Below are 15260 nucleotides of genomic sequence, written 5' to 3' on the forward strand. Positions count from 1 at the left end.
ACACACAAGCACACACGCACACACACGCACACACGCACACACACGCACACGCACACACACACACACACACACACACACACACACACACACACACACACACACACACACACACACACACACACACACGCACACACACACACACACACACACACACACACACACACACACACACACACACACACACACACACACACACACACACACACACACACACACACACACACACGCACACACACAAAATGTGAATTTTGCCGAGTTGCGAATAAGTTCTTTTTATTTTTTCTGTTCCACAGTTAACAATTCAATTTTACAAACTTGTTTTATAAGCTTCTTTGTTTCACTAATAATTGTGAATTCTTTTCGAGAATCTGGTTTGTCTAGGAGAAAGGCCTCTAATGAGTAATTGAGCAATATGAAATACCTAATTCTTGCAGAGCAGCTAATGACAGGAAAAAACATGCCATCTAGATTGAAGTTCCTGAAGTGCCCTTTGACTTTGACACCATTGAAGAAGAAATGAATGACAGGGACAGTCAGGTCTATACCACAACCGATTACATCTCCTTTTCTGATGTATGGAGGCATCATACCATCATGAACCATTGTGGAACGCCCTCCTGCAATGAATTTTCTTTCTAATTCTTATAACACTTAAAAAGACATGCAAATAAAGTCAGCTTTTCGTATAGAATTTCTATTTGACTGAAGAATATTCGGTGGGACAAAGGGATTCGAATCATGGGACAAAGAGCCAAATCATTGGCACCGTTTCTATTTCTCGTATAAAAAGAAACAGCTGAAAAAAAAGGATAAACGCAGATAACCTGTTTCTCTTTTTGTCCTGTTTTTCAGAAAACCACAAAAAAAATGATGTTTTTAGAGGACAAACAGCTGTTCAAACATTTTTTTCTTTCTTTTCATGTAGAAAAATATACAACCGGAGAACCTCTTTCTATCAGAGTGCTTGCTAGTTAACTACCTCGTAAGGTTTCAATTAAGCTTGATTTCATTAAAGCTTTTAATGTTTTATTCTTTGATTTTTGCAAACAACAGAAGAAAAACAGAAATAAAAAGACACTGACTTTAAGTCTGGGCTTACAGCTTTCCTATATTATCTGTCCTTTTTTAATGAAAAGCTGTTTGAAACTATCGAACTTAATGTATAACAGGCTTGAACCCATATTTACTTCTCTTTTTTTAAGAATAAGCCTTTGAAGACATTAAAACTCCATGATACGGTGCCAAAACTTTGCTATTACAGCTTTATTTTTAACAACAAAACCTTCAGAAAAAAGGAAAAAGCGAAAATATTAGTATTTCATTTGAATTTTGAAAAATCAAGGCACAGAAGACGATTAGGCTGCTAACTCTAGTGCGTTCTTTTATTTTCTGTGGTTTTTTTATACACTTTTAGATCACAAGTAATGGGTCTAAATACAAATAAATCATTACGTTGTTCTGCTCATCTTTTCCCAGTCTTAGTATCATAAAAAGACGTTATCTCCGCTTCTTTAGAATTTCTATTTCTAGTGTTTCTAAGACTAGATCATGGTTTGAGAAAAACTTGCTTTCCTCATTCATTTTCTCCCCTTATGTTTTTTGTTGATAGATTTGCCAACGTGTAAGTAAAAATGATGAAACGGAAAAAAGAAATTCTCTCAAGACAGTCTCCAAATTCAGGAAATATTATTTTTGCTACAAAACTACAGTTATAAACATACCTATAAAGATGCTTGGAGCAGTATACAAGGAATTCCCCTTCCCTCCACCTATTCAGTCTAGAGGACTTTCTTCCCAACATTAGTTCAAAACCACCCCCCCCCCACGCCCTCAAAAAAGAATGGTGTTCGCTTGGTCTTTAACTAACACCAATAAAGTGGGAGCCAAAGCCAACAAACTGGAGCATAAAATATAAGTCAAATAAGAATGTCTGAAGTTGATCCGCCAAGCTTTTGTTCCATTGAACCTGATTCTGGTTTTGAGTCGAAAGTTCCATTTAAGCAGGCGAGCAAGTAGGCAATTGTTTCAAATTGAAGTTGAACTAAACTCTAAAAGTACTGAAAATTTGCAATGGTTCCCGTGGTTCATCACTAAAATATTTCCTGAGAGTGACAAATAGAAAAGAAAATATATGTATTAGTTATATCCTACAGCACTTTATTTAGATTAGAATTTTTCTTTCCTTTTTTCATTTGGTTTTGTACAGTTTTTTTTTCATTATATTTTATATGCTTTATTTAAACAAAGTATTTTACTTTTTCTTTGTTAATAAAGGCTTACGGATGATATTCAAAAAAGAAGAGATATGACAGATGTGTAAAAGTGCTGCTACTTTTACAATCTATTTCCGTTTTTATGGCACTTGGTATCTACCAGGTGAAATCGGAAAATTAGAAAAAATGAGGTATCTTTAACTTACGAACAGGTGATCAGATCCTAATGAAATTTGATATTTGGAAGGATATCGTGTGTCAGAGCTCTTATTTCAAATCTCTGGTGACATTAGGGAGGGGTTGGGGAAGGGAAACCTAAAATCTTGGAAAACGCTTAGAGTGGAGGGATTGGGATGAAACTTGGTGGAAAAAATAAGCACAAATCCTAGATATGTGATTGACACAACCGGAACAGATCCGCTCTCTTTGGGGTATTTGGGGGGAGGGTTAATTAGAAAAAATGAGGTATTTTTAACTTACGAACGGGTGATTGGATCTCAATGAAATTTGATACTTAGAAGAATATTGTGTATCAGAACTGTTAATTGAAATCTCGGCCGGATCCGGTGACATTGGGGTGGAGGTTGGGGGGGGACCTAAAATCTTGGAAAACGCTTAGAGTGGAGAGATCGGGATGAAATTTGGTGGGGAAAATAAGCAGAAGTCCTAGATACGTGATTGACATAATCGGAACTGATCCGCTCTATTGGGGGAGTTGGGGGAGGGGTTAATTCTGAAAAATTAGAAAAAATGACGTATTTTTAACTTACGAAGGAGTAATCGGATCTTAATGAAACTTCATATTTAGAAGAACCTCGTAACTCAGATCTCTTATTTTAAATCCCGGCCCAATCCAGGGGGACCGGAAATCTTGGAAAATACTTAAAGCGGAGACATCGTGATGAAACTGGGTGGGAAGAATAAAAACAAGTCCAAGATACGTGACTGACATAACCGGACCAGATCCGTTCTCTTTAGTGGAGTAGCGGGGGGGGGGATAATTCGGAAAAATTAGAAAAAATGAGGTATTTGTAACTTACAAACAGGTAATCAGATCTTAGTGAAATTTGATATTTAGAAGGATCTTGGGCTGTAGAGCTCTTTTTTCAAATTCCGACCAGATCCTGTGACATTGGGGGAAGTTGGAGGGGGAAATCGGAATTCTTGGAAAACGTAAAAATTGGTGTATCTTAATCTTACGAATGGGTGATCGGATCTTAATGAAACTTGATATATAGAAGAATGTTATGTCTTAGATGCTCCATTTTCGACTCAAACCGCATTCCAGGGACATATGGGGTTGGAGGGAGGAAACATAAATCTTGGAAAACGCTTAGAGTGGAGAGATCGGGATGAAACTTGATGGGAAGAATAAGCACAAGTTCTAGATACGTGATTGACATAATTCGAATGGATCCATTCTCTTTGGAGAAGCTGGGGGGTGTTAATTTGGAAAAATTGGGTATTTTTAACTTAAGAATGGGTGACCAGATCTTAATGAAATTCGATATTTAGAAGGAATTCATGTCTCAGAGCTCTTATTTCAAATTCCGACCAGATATGTTGACATAGGGGGGGGGAGTTGGAGGGGGAAATCGGAAATCTTGGAAAACGCTTAGAGTGGAGGAATCGGGATGAAACTTGGTGGGTAGAATAAGCTAATGTCGTAGATACGTGATTGACGTAACCGTACTGGATTCGCTCTCTTTGGGGGAGTTAGGAGGTGAGGTTCAGTGCTTTGGCGAGTTTGGTGCTTCTGGCCGTGCTAGGACGATGAAAATTGGTAGGCATGTCAGGGAGCTGCACAAATTGACTTGATAAAGTCGTTTTCCCCGATTCGACCATCTGGGGGGCTGAAGGGAGAGGAAAAATTAGAAAAAATGAGCTATTTATAACTTACGAGTGGATGATCGGATCTTAATAAATTTTGATATTTAGAAGGACTTTGTGACTCAGAGTTCTTATTTTAAATCCCGACCGGCATTAAGCCTCTGATTTTCCTTTTAAATCAATCTGATTCTTAGAATTTTGCTAGAGCTCATACCATATGAGCTCTTGGCTCTTCATGCCTCACCACAAGTGCCATATGAGCTCTTAGCTCTTGTTTTTATTCTGGTTGAGTTAGTTATTTCATTTTCTGCTCTTAGGACTAAGCTCAAGGAATGCTATTACATATGCCTCCTAAACTTTAATAGTTCTATTGGTGCTAAAAAAAAAAATCGGAGCTTATCCTTTCTTTCTTTCTTAGTAGCAATAATAGAATATTGGCCTTAAGCAAAAAGCCAATTTTTAAACTCATAGAAATACAATTTTGTTTTTAAGGCCAATCAGTAGCCCTTGAATAACTGATAAAAGCTTATTAAATCAGTTGTTTCTACAAAACTTGTTCATGGGATGCAGCATTTTGAAAATTTTAGGGAATGCCAACTTCATTGCTGTGGTACACATCAGAAAAAGATCAGATTATTATTTGACAAGCAAGAGCTAAGCCCTTACTTGATGGAAAAACAAGCTGAAGAAACTGGGTGGGCCCATGACCCTTCCATCACCCCTAGTCTCCTCATTAGGTTTTTTTGGAGAAAAATAGGCATGTTGCACCTTGCTTGAAGCAAAATACCACAAAAAATCTTAATCTGTATTATTGGGGACATAAAGTTGGCATGTGGCCTCTCCACTCTCCAGACACATCTCCACATTCCACCCACCAGATTTTTTTGCAGAAAATAACCACATTGCGCCTTGTTTTGTTAGAATCATGCAAGGATTTTCAATCTCTGTGATTAGAGGCACATAAAGGGTCTGCAGCCCCTTAAAAAGCACCACCCACTACTGACTTTTCTGCAGAAGGATTGGCAAGTTTTTTATTTCATCAATTGACTTGAAATTTAGATGGCTATCAGCAGGATACCAGAATTGTGATTTTCATAGGTATGCTTCACTTTTCCAATGTTTGCATCAAACTACTCATATCAACATTAAATTCAAGAAACAAGTGATTTGGGTATTGGCACCTATTTGGCAAAGGGGGAAAGGAAGTTGGCAGGCGGCAGGTATTTGATGTCCCATATATTTTGAAAATTACACTTTGCTACTTCCCCTGTATTTTCGTGCATTACTGTCATTGGATTTGGGCCAAGTGAACATAAGGAATGGATTTTCACCTACTTTCTATATTAAAGGGTTCAAATCCACTTGCAAGTTGGTAGGCAGGTACCTACAACCAAGGAAATTATAGCAAAATAAATACATCATAAAGCATGTTCATCTTCAAGGGTGATGCATAATTTGTGATGCATAATTTCCCATTTAGTTGTTTTGATACATTTTAGGCTAGTAAAATTTATTTTCATGAAATTAGTCATGTGACGTATATGAATTCAAAGTAATGATGTAGTTTTACAATTATTGATAAAGTTTTTACGTGAAAATCACTTGTTGATAAACACATTCCAATTTTTCTAACAATCAAATACATGGGAAATAAATAATAGGTATGATGTTTACAGAGAAAGTCCTTAGCTTGGACATGCACTTTTTTTTAATGACAAAAGGTTTGATGGATTAGTTTTATATTTTGGTACAAAGCAGTGCAACACCAACTTATATATGTGGTACAATCTACGAATAACAGCAATGATTTTGTGTATGGAGCAAATAAATGTGGTTTTAAGCAGAAACAGCATGTTTTGATATAGTGTCTAAGAAAAGCATTCTTTTTTAACTCCTTCTAAAAAATCCATTTTAAAAGTGTTGGATGGTCAACAGCTATAGCATTTAATCAATGGTGAAGAAACAAAACCAAAGTTCTTGTCTTACAATACTTTTTTTTAGATAAGCCAACCAGTGGCTACTGCAAACTTGATGTTGCCCAAGATAAGAAACATAAATCTAGTTTCTGTTCTTTTCTTTTTTCATTGAAACAGTGTTATGATATCATTTTAGTACAATATTATTACAATATAATTTATTCTATTATAATAGTATCATAACATTGTAATGTATAGTGTTATGATATTATAAAATATTGTAATAAAACAATAATTATTATTATTAATAAATATTTTTTTTTAATATTTTGATTAGAATGATTATAATATAATTGTTTTCTGATTTTAAACAGTCACACAGTTTCCAAGCAAAAATCCAATTCACAGGGTTTTTACAGCTTAGACAAACCATAAATAAGAAAAACACTGATTTGAAACAGACATACCAAAAAAAGAAATCAATAAGTATGATTTAACTTACCAGTCCACAAATATGCACCATCAAATCCATATGAGAATAAATCATCTCCAACACCATTGCCACCCCACTTTTCACCACCACCAGGATAAGGCACATACCTAAAGAGAAAATTATATTTGCCTTGTATTCAATGAGAAGGTCCAGCAATCCTAGTAATAACAATCTTTCATTACACAAGCTGACTGGAAAATGTTTCCCTTCAGTAAATATTTTTCTTAAAATGGTCTATTTGTGTTCTTGACTTTTAAGATCATACAATAAAAACAAGGATAGATTCTTTACTAATTTGAAAAGGGTTATGTTTACCTGATTAAGGTGAAACCTTCAAATTTCTGCTTTTGAACTTAAAAAAAGTTATTAGGTTTAAGTACATTTTAATTCAAATTACTGGTCAAAAACACATAAACTATAATTTCAATAAAACAAAAGATTGTATTGAATGGGCTAATATTTAAAAAACTGTCTGACAACAATTCAATTCACTAACAAATAGGACAATCTAGAATTCTAGGCTCAGATTTTTGGGTGGCCCAGAAGAATGGTTAGCATGGTTGATTTATTCATTATGATATTTTAAATGCTTTGTTTGTTCTGTTAACTGATAAATAAATAAAACAAAAAATAGCATCTACTGCTATGAGATGACATTCCTACAAACAAAAGGATTGTTGAATAGACATTAAGATTTCTGTTGTGTTTCTTTTTTGCACCAAGATGTACTCTATACTTGTCCTTTCCATAAAATCAGTAGGCTTCTCTTATGAGGATAAAAGTTTATTCTTGTAATGCCTAAAATTACATAGGCTTCATTATTATGAGAAAAATCATGATGTAGTATCACAGTGAATGCATTAATTAGCATTAATTAATAAAGAACATTGTGTTTCCATATGCAAGTTTTTCCATGAATCATCATACAGTTAGAGTTGCCATATAATGTTGATGAAGAGCTTGGTTCACCCAGTCACAAATTCTGACTTTTTGTGCCCTTTTTAAGGGTTGATACCAGCCAGAGTGTAAGCTGCTGCCCCTCCCCAGCCTTGTGTAAAAGGTACCCAGTATCCCTATAAAGGAATGTATCAACATTTCAGGATATCTGTCTTAATCAAATTTGGTTGACAGCTCCAAAAAATGCCTTCAGGCAGATATGGTATGTCCAGCCCTAGGGACAAAGGCCCCAAATTATAAGAATAGCCCATGCACAACAGAGGTTTCATTGACTGATCCTAATAAGAAAAAAGTAGACATGTAACAACTTCTTGAAATGGACTTGCTACCACATATACTTCCAAAACTTTGCAGGTCTCCTACCAGATGAGTTAAGAAGGCATATTAAATTGACAGCAAGATGTTTTATGGCTAATGAAGATAGAATTGGGTCAATGACTATGTATGTCCTTAGAGAGCTTTCAGGGCTGCCTCTAATCCTAAATCAGGGTCATAGAAGGTATCTTTGTGCTCTCATCTCTATCTTTTCCCTACTTCTAATCCTCTTCTATGATGACTGTAGGCTAATATCTGGGTAGTATCTGAAAATTACACTTTTTCTGGTGGTACTAATGACATAAGAGAAAATATCATTGGCCTTCAACATTGTTTTACCTCCCCAACATTTTCATTAATTGTTAGTAAAGGTTTACTAGAGCTACTAGTAAATAGTAGCTCTCTAGAAGGACACATGCTAGGAAAAAAGTGAGACATTCTTAGATGGTTAATTTTATACAGTTTGTATTGAATCAGCAGCCCCTCCCTCCCTCTGTATGGCCCTGCCCTTAGGATAAATACAAAGCAAACATATAATGAAAAATGTACCATTAAATTCTTTATTTTAAGCTCCTCTTCAACATTATGGTCATTACCCTGACAATGCACCCCCCCCCCATGATGGGCTCAAATATATCCCTAATAATATATTTGTTTGGTGTTTTTTCAATTGATTGGTCAGTTGTAAAACTGGTCTTTAAGGATGGAGTTTAGAGCCTAGGGCCAGGCTTCTACCAATTAGGAGAGGCTGGGGTGTATTTTTAAAAGTAGACTGATCAGCCTAGTATATTTGAAATTAATATTAAAGGGCACATTAAATAGTATGTTCATATTTTAGTTAGCAAATTGTGAGCATCCAAAACTTGTCCTAGACTTACTCTTTTTATACTGTAGCATTTCCTTTTCAGGAGTTGTCTTCCTGCAGGATTACCAGAAAAAACACCTGTAAATTTGAGAGGTTCACAAAGGGTAAAATTCTACTTTAGTGACTTCTTGCTATCTTGGAAAGGGGTTAGGTTAGGAAAATGAAACTTTTGGGGATGGGTATACAGGCTGAAGTATATCCAGGGAAGGTATTTTAAAGTAACCACCTCTACTCTTTCTCTCTCTAGAGGGCCCTGAAATTCACCTATATGACAGGTCTATACCTATTGAAAATCTGACAAAACAACATTTTACCTTAATTTTCAGTTACCAGTTGCTTTTTCTCTGCCTTTAGTTCTGAAAATGCAATCCTAGTTATTTGAGTAGAATTCTGAGCCATATAAATGCTTTTTTTAAAATTTAGGAAATGTATTTGCATACCTTTAAAACCTTGTATATTAGGATTGAGCAAAGTTGTGGGTAAATTTATAGCAAACCATATAACTGGCTTTTGTATAAAGTGAATATACCACTCAATATTTTTTTTATGCTCTTTACAAATATAGTAATTGCTTTGACCTTAAATTGATAGCCTATTTAAGCACTTTTTTAGCTCTTAAAAATGACAAATTATCTAATTTATCCAAATTAATGTTGGAAAATCAGTGCTTGTGGATTATATAACATCAAAGAAATGGATTTAGGCCTATAATGAAACAGTAAGTTTGAGATCAATGTTTTAAAGTTTTAGACAAACGTTATTAGCTTTTTTTACAGCCTACCCTATATTTAGTTCATTTTTAAGAGCCCAAAAAGTGCTTAAATCTGAATTTGAGGTAGAAGCAATAATCATATCCATAAATAGCATAATAAAAGGCATCAAGTGGTATATTCACTTTATACAAAAGCTAGTTATATGGTTTGCAATAATTTTACCAAGTTGTAAAGCTGAAAACAATTTTGTCGTACTTCATTCAAGCAGAAGATCTATTTTGCAAGGTTTCACTTTTACAACACAAGTATTCTTGAAGGTCAGAACATCTAGAGGGAGTGGAGGTAGGTACTTCAAAATACCTTCCCAGGACATACTTTTGCCTGTAGACCCATCCCTGAAAGTTTCATTTTCCTAACCTAACCCATTTCCACGATAGCAAGAAGTCACTAAACTAGAATTTTACCTCGTAAAGTCACAAAATAAAAATTATTTTGGAAAGTCCTTGCAGAATTAGAACTGTTATAAATTTCCTATTGACAATTTAATCAGAGAAGTTGACAAGTACAATACAAGCGTTGGCAGTTTTCAAATATTTTGCTCTTTTAGGCAAATTCCAAAATTGGATCAAAACCTAATATGCAAATCCAGCTTAAATGTAAAACAAACAAAGATTGTGTAAAACAAACAAGAGATTTCAACAAACAAGAATTTGGCTACTACCCCTTCCCTAACAGCAAAAGTCTAAAGCCGACTGTGCCATTGGCGTTTTACCGAAAACTGTAGGATATGTGTCTTGAACTGTGACGGAAAGAACTATTAAAATTGAACTGAATATTTGATATATGATAATATTGTTTGCTGAAAGATAATCAGTTCAACACTTCATCTCACTATAACTATTATTTTTATTTAGAATTTTGTAATATGTACAGAAAGTATTTGTAATGTAATTCGTTGGAAATATGTATTTGTCTTGAATGCAATATGAAACTGAATATTTTATATAGAATGAAATTAATTGCTGAAAACTCAAAGTTCAAAATTTTATTTCATTGTAATTTTCATTTTTGTTTTCAATTCTGGAAGAACAAAAAATGTATTTGTAATATAATTTGTTTTAAGTAAAGCGCAAATGACGCAATAGGCTTCAGACTTAAACAGTTAGGGAAGGGGGAAGTAGCCAAACTCTTGTTTGTAGTATTCTTTGTTCCTTTTAAGCTTAATTTGAATATTCAACTTAAGTGCAACTCGTTTTAAGATTTATTTATTCATTTTTTGGTACCTGTTGTATGTTTGTTTGCTTGCTATAATTGTTTATTTAACTTTTATTCTTTTTGGCTTTCATTTATTCTTTAATAGTAGTTTTTGGTCGTTTTGAGCTTCAATTAGCTTGAATGAGCTTGAATCGATTCCAAGTCAGTGGCTGTAATTTTTTACTCTAAAATTAAATATAATGGGTGCTTTCAAACCTCAAACTACTGTGGTTAAGTATAGTTGGTGTGACTCCAGTCAAGACAAGCGTAAATCTGACAACGTCCAAGCGTTGAAAATTTGCTACTTTGTCAATAAGGTAATTGTAATGCCAGATCGCCAAGACAAATTATCAGAGAACTTTAAATAAAGTCCTTTATAAATACCCTAAGAAAACCTTTGTCAAAAGTGTACTAACAAATGTACTAACTTTGTGCTAACAGATGTAAACCGAGAAAAAAAGGCAATTACTTCTCTCTTTGACATCTCAGCTCTATTCACATGTTTCATGACATCAATAGACGCTTTCCAGTCAGAGTAAATAACTATTCCGGAATAGTTTACAAGATTAGCGCCTGAATATCCTGAAGTTTTCAAACAGTTCGTGGTAACGAACTGTAGTAAGGAGCGACCCGGCTCAATAGTAACCAAAACTCTAAAAAATTGAATTTTGATATCAATAGCTACATCAAAAGAATCGCATTTTAATGCTGATTTTGAATATATAAGTTTCATCAAGTTTAGTCTTACCCAACAAAAGTTACGAGCCTGAGAAAATTTGCCTTATTTCGGAAAGTAGGGGGAAACACCCCCTAAAAGTCGTAGGATCTTAACGAAAATGACACCATCAGTTTCAGCGTATCAGAGAACCCTACTGTAGAAGTTTCAAGCTCCTATCTACAAAAACGTGGAATTTTGTATTTTTTGCCAGAAGACAAATCACGGGTGCGTGTTTATTTGTTTGTTTTTTTGTTTTGTTTTTTTTTTTTCCCCAGGGGTCATCGTATCGACCAAGTAATCCTAGAATGTCGCAAGAGGGCTCATTCTAACGGAAATGGAAAGTTCTAGTGCCCTTTTTAAGTGACCATAAAAATTGGAGGGCACCTAGGCCCCCTCCCAGGCTCATTTTTTTCCCAAAGTCAACGGATCAAAATTTTGAGATAGCCATTTTGTTCAGCATAGTCAAAAACCATAATAACTATGTCTTTGGGGATGACTTACTCCCCCACAGTCACTGGGGGAGGGGCTGCAAGTTACAAACTTTGAACAGTGTTTACATTTAATAATGGTTATTGGGAAGTGCACAGACGTTTTCAGGGGGATTTTATTTTGTTTGGGGGTGGGGCTAACGAGAGGGGGCTATGGTGGAGGATCTTTCCTTGGAGGAATCTGTCACGGGGGAAGAAAAATTCAATGAAAAGGGCGCAGGATTCTCTTGCATTACTATAAGAAAACAATGAAAAATAAACATGAAAATGGTTCTTCAAATGAAAGGAAGAAGTAGCATTGAAACTTAAAACGAACAGAGATTATAACGCATATGAAAGGTTTTAAAAATACTTTAGCATAAAGAGCGAGGTATTTAGGAGGAGATAAATACCTTGCTCTTTATGCTAAAGTATTTAGTAATTTCAACTATTTATTTTACGGCCTTTCTGATTCAGGGGTCATTCTTAAAGAATTGGGACAAAACTTACGATTTAGTGTAAAGAGCGAGGTATTAACGAGGGTACAAACCTCCTCGTATACATAATAAAAATATAAGGTTATGAAAGTTTGTTATGTAAGTTAATTCTTAAGTTACGTATATTTTTTACTTATAAAACGTTCGTTAAAAATTAAAAGTTCTAGTTGCCTTTTTAAGTAACCGAAAAATTGGAGGGCAACTAGGCCTCCTTCTCCACCCCTTATTTCTCAAAATCGTCTGATCAAAACTAAGAGAAAGTCATTTAGCCAAAAAAAAGAATTACTATACATATTTCATTTTAATAATTTATGTGCGGAGAGCCAAAACCAAACTTGCATTAATTCAAAAACGTTCAGAAATTAAATAAAAAAAAAACTAATTTTTTTAGCTGAAAGTAAGGAGCGACATTAAAACTTAAAACGAACAGAAATTACTCCGTATATGAAATGGGTTGTCCCCTCTGCAATTCCTCGCTCTTTACGCTAAAGTTCGACTCTTTGCCACAATTCTGCTTTTTAAAACAATTAAAAGCTTTAGCGTAAAGAGCGAGGAATTGCAGAGGGGACAACCCATTTCATATACGGAGTAATTTCTGTTCGTTTTAAGTTTTAATGTCGCTCCTTACTTTCAGCTAAAAAAATTAGTTTTTTTTTTATTTAATCTCAATATTAACGACTCGTACTTTAAATTTCGATATTTTGGCTAGTAGCTTAAATTCGTTTATGGTTCCTTGCTTTGAGACTCCACTGAGAGGAAGTGGTGTCCCATGTCCAGTTTTTAATCCATCTGTATAAAATGTAGAAAATCCGAAGAGAAGTTGTAACTGGAAACTTTTTGCATAACTATGCCATGTTATATCACCCTTATTATTTACAGCTTCAGACTTTAACAGTTAGGGAAGCGGGAAGTAGCCAAACTCTTGTTTGTAGTATTCTTTGTTCCTTTTAAGCTTAATTTGCATATTCAACTTAAGTGCAACTCGTTTTAAGATTTATTTATTCATTTTTTGGTACCTGTTGTATGTTTGTTTGCTTGCTATAATTGTTTATTTAACTTTTATTCTTTTTGGCTTTCATTTATTCTTTAATAGTAGTTTTTGGTCGTTTTGAGCTTCAATTAGCTTGAATGAGCTTGAATCGATTCCAAGTCAGTGGCTGTAATATTTTACTCTAAAATTAAATATAATGGGTGCTTTCAAACCTCAAACTACTGTGGTTAAGTATAGTTGGTGTGACTCCAGTCAAGACAAGCGTAAATCTGACAACGTCCAAGCGTTGAAAATTTGCTACTTTGTCAATAAGGTAATTGTAATGCCAGATCGCCAAGACAAATTTTCAGAGAACTTTAAATAAAGTCCTTTATAAATACCCTAAGAACACCTTTGTCAAAAGTGTACTAACAAATGTACTAACTTTGTGCTAACAGATGTAAACCGAGAAAAAAAGGCAATTACTTCTCTCTTTGACATCTCAGCTCTATTCACATGTTTCATGACATCAATAGACGCTTTCCAGTCAGAGTAAATAACTATTCCGGAATACTTTACAAGATTAGCACCTGAATATCCTGAAGTTTTCAAACAGTTCGTGGTAACGAACTGTAGTAAGGAGCGACCCGGCTCAATAGTAACCAAAACTCTAAAAAATTGAATTTTGATATCAATAGCTACATCAAAAGAATCGCATTTTGGGCCTCCTTCTCCACCCCTTATTTCTCAAAATCGTCTGATCAAAACTAAGAGAAAGCCATTTAGCCAAAAAAAAGAATTAATATACATATTTCATTTTAATAATTTATGTGCGGAGAGCCAAAACCAAACATGCATTAATTCAAAAACGTTCAGAAATTAAATAAAAAAAAACTAATTTTTTTAGCTGAAAGTAAGGAGCGACATTAAAACTTAAAACGAACAGAAATTACTCCGTATATGAAATGGGTTGTCCCCTCTGCAATTCCTCGCTCTTTACGCTAAAGTTCGACTCTTTGCCACAATTCTGCTTTTTAAAACAATTAAAAGCTTTAGCGTAAAGAGCGAGGAATTGCAGAGGGGACAACCCATTTCATATACGGAGTAATTTCTGTTCGTTTTAAGTTTTAATGTCGCTCCTTACTTTCAGCTAAAAAAATTAGTTTTTTTTTTATTTAATCTCAATATTAACGACTCGTACTTTAAATTTCGATATTTTGGCTAGTAGCTTAAATTCGTTTATGGTTCCCTGCTTTGAGACTCCACTGAGAGGAAGTGGTTTCCCATGTCCAGTTTTTAATCCATCTGTATAAAAATGTAGAAAATCCGAAGAGAAGTTGTAACTGGAAACTTTTTGCATAACTATGCCATGTTATATCACCCTTATTATTTACAGATTCAAATTGACAATGCTCCAAACAGTTAATTTACTGAGAATGTGGACTTTTAGCATATCATTTATAAACTGTGATCAAATTGAAAACATTTGAATAGCTCTTTTAAAATGTTTATTTTATTACATTTGTTATGACTAGTAACAGTGAAGAAGAGACTTGGTTTTACAATTCTTCATTTTACTGGATGTATTTATGTGCTGTCACAACGTTTCTTATCGAGTTTCCATGTGATTGTTGCCACAATACTTCTTGTTGCCAAATAGTTTTTATTACGGATTTCATGGCATTTAGATTTCTGATTTATGCTTCTTGTGTTCTATGTGAGGATTCCAATCAAGATTCCTATCAGTAATTCCATTTAGAAGCTTTATTTGATTTACAGAGTCCGTTTTTTCACTCTTTATTGTCAACATGTGAGCAATGATGGAATTTATTTCTGGTGATGAGCATAGTTTCGGTTTTATGTAAAGAGAAAGTGAAATCAATACAATCTGTCCAAATCTCCAGCTGTTACAACACGGCTTTGAGACTGCGTTGATGTTTCTTCCCATAGCCTAAAAAGCTTGATCATCGACAAAAATACGTGCTCTAGATGTCCCATCATCAAATGGTGTATCATGTATTCCAATATTACAAAAAGAAGGACACAAGGCTA

The 15260-nt window shown here is 34.5% G+C and overlaps 1 protein-coding gene across 1 annotated transcript in view; it reads right to left on the reverse strand.

Annotated features, from left to right (window-relative positions):
• The window catches only part of LOC136030251 (ryanodine receptor-like), a gene marked incomplete in the record, with an annotated part of 328739 nt that overhangs the window by 230468 nt on the left and 83011 nt on the right, over positions 1-15260 (reverse strand). The window contains 2 exon segments of the mRNA XM_065709092.1: positions 422-617; positions 6462-6559. Coding sequence (XP_065565164.1) covers positions 422-617; positions 6462-6559 — 294 coding nt within the window.

This window comes from Artemia franciscana, chromosome 8 (assembly GCF_032884065.1).
Source record: "Artemia franciscana chromosome 8, ASM3288406v1, whole genome shotgun sequence".
NCBI lineage: Eukaryota > Metazoa > Arthropoda > Branchiopoda > Anostraca > Artemiidae > Artemia > Artemia franciscana.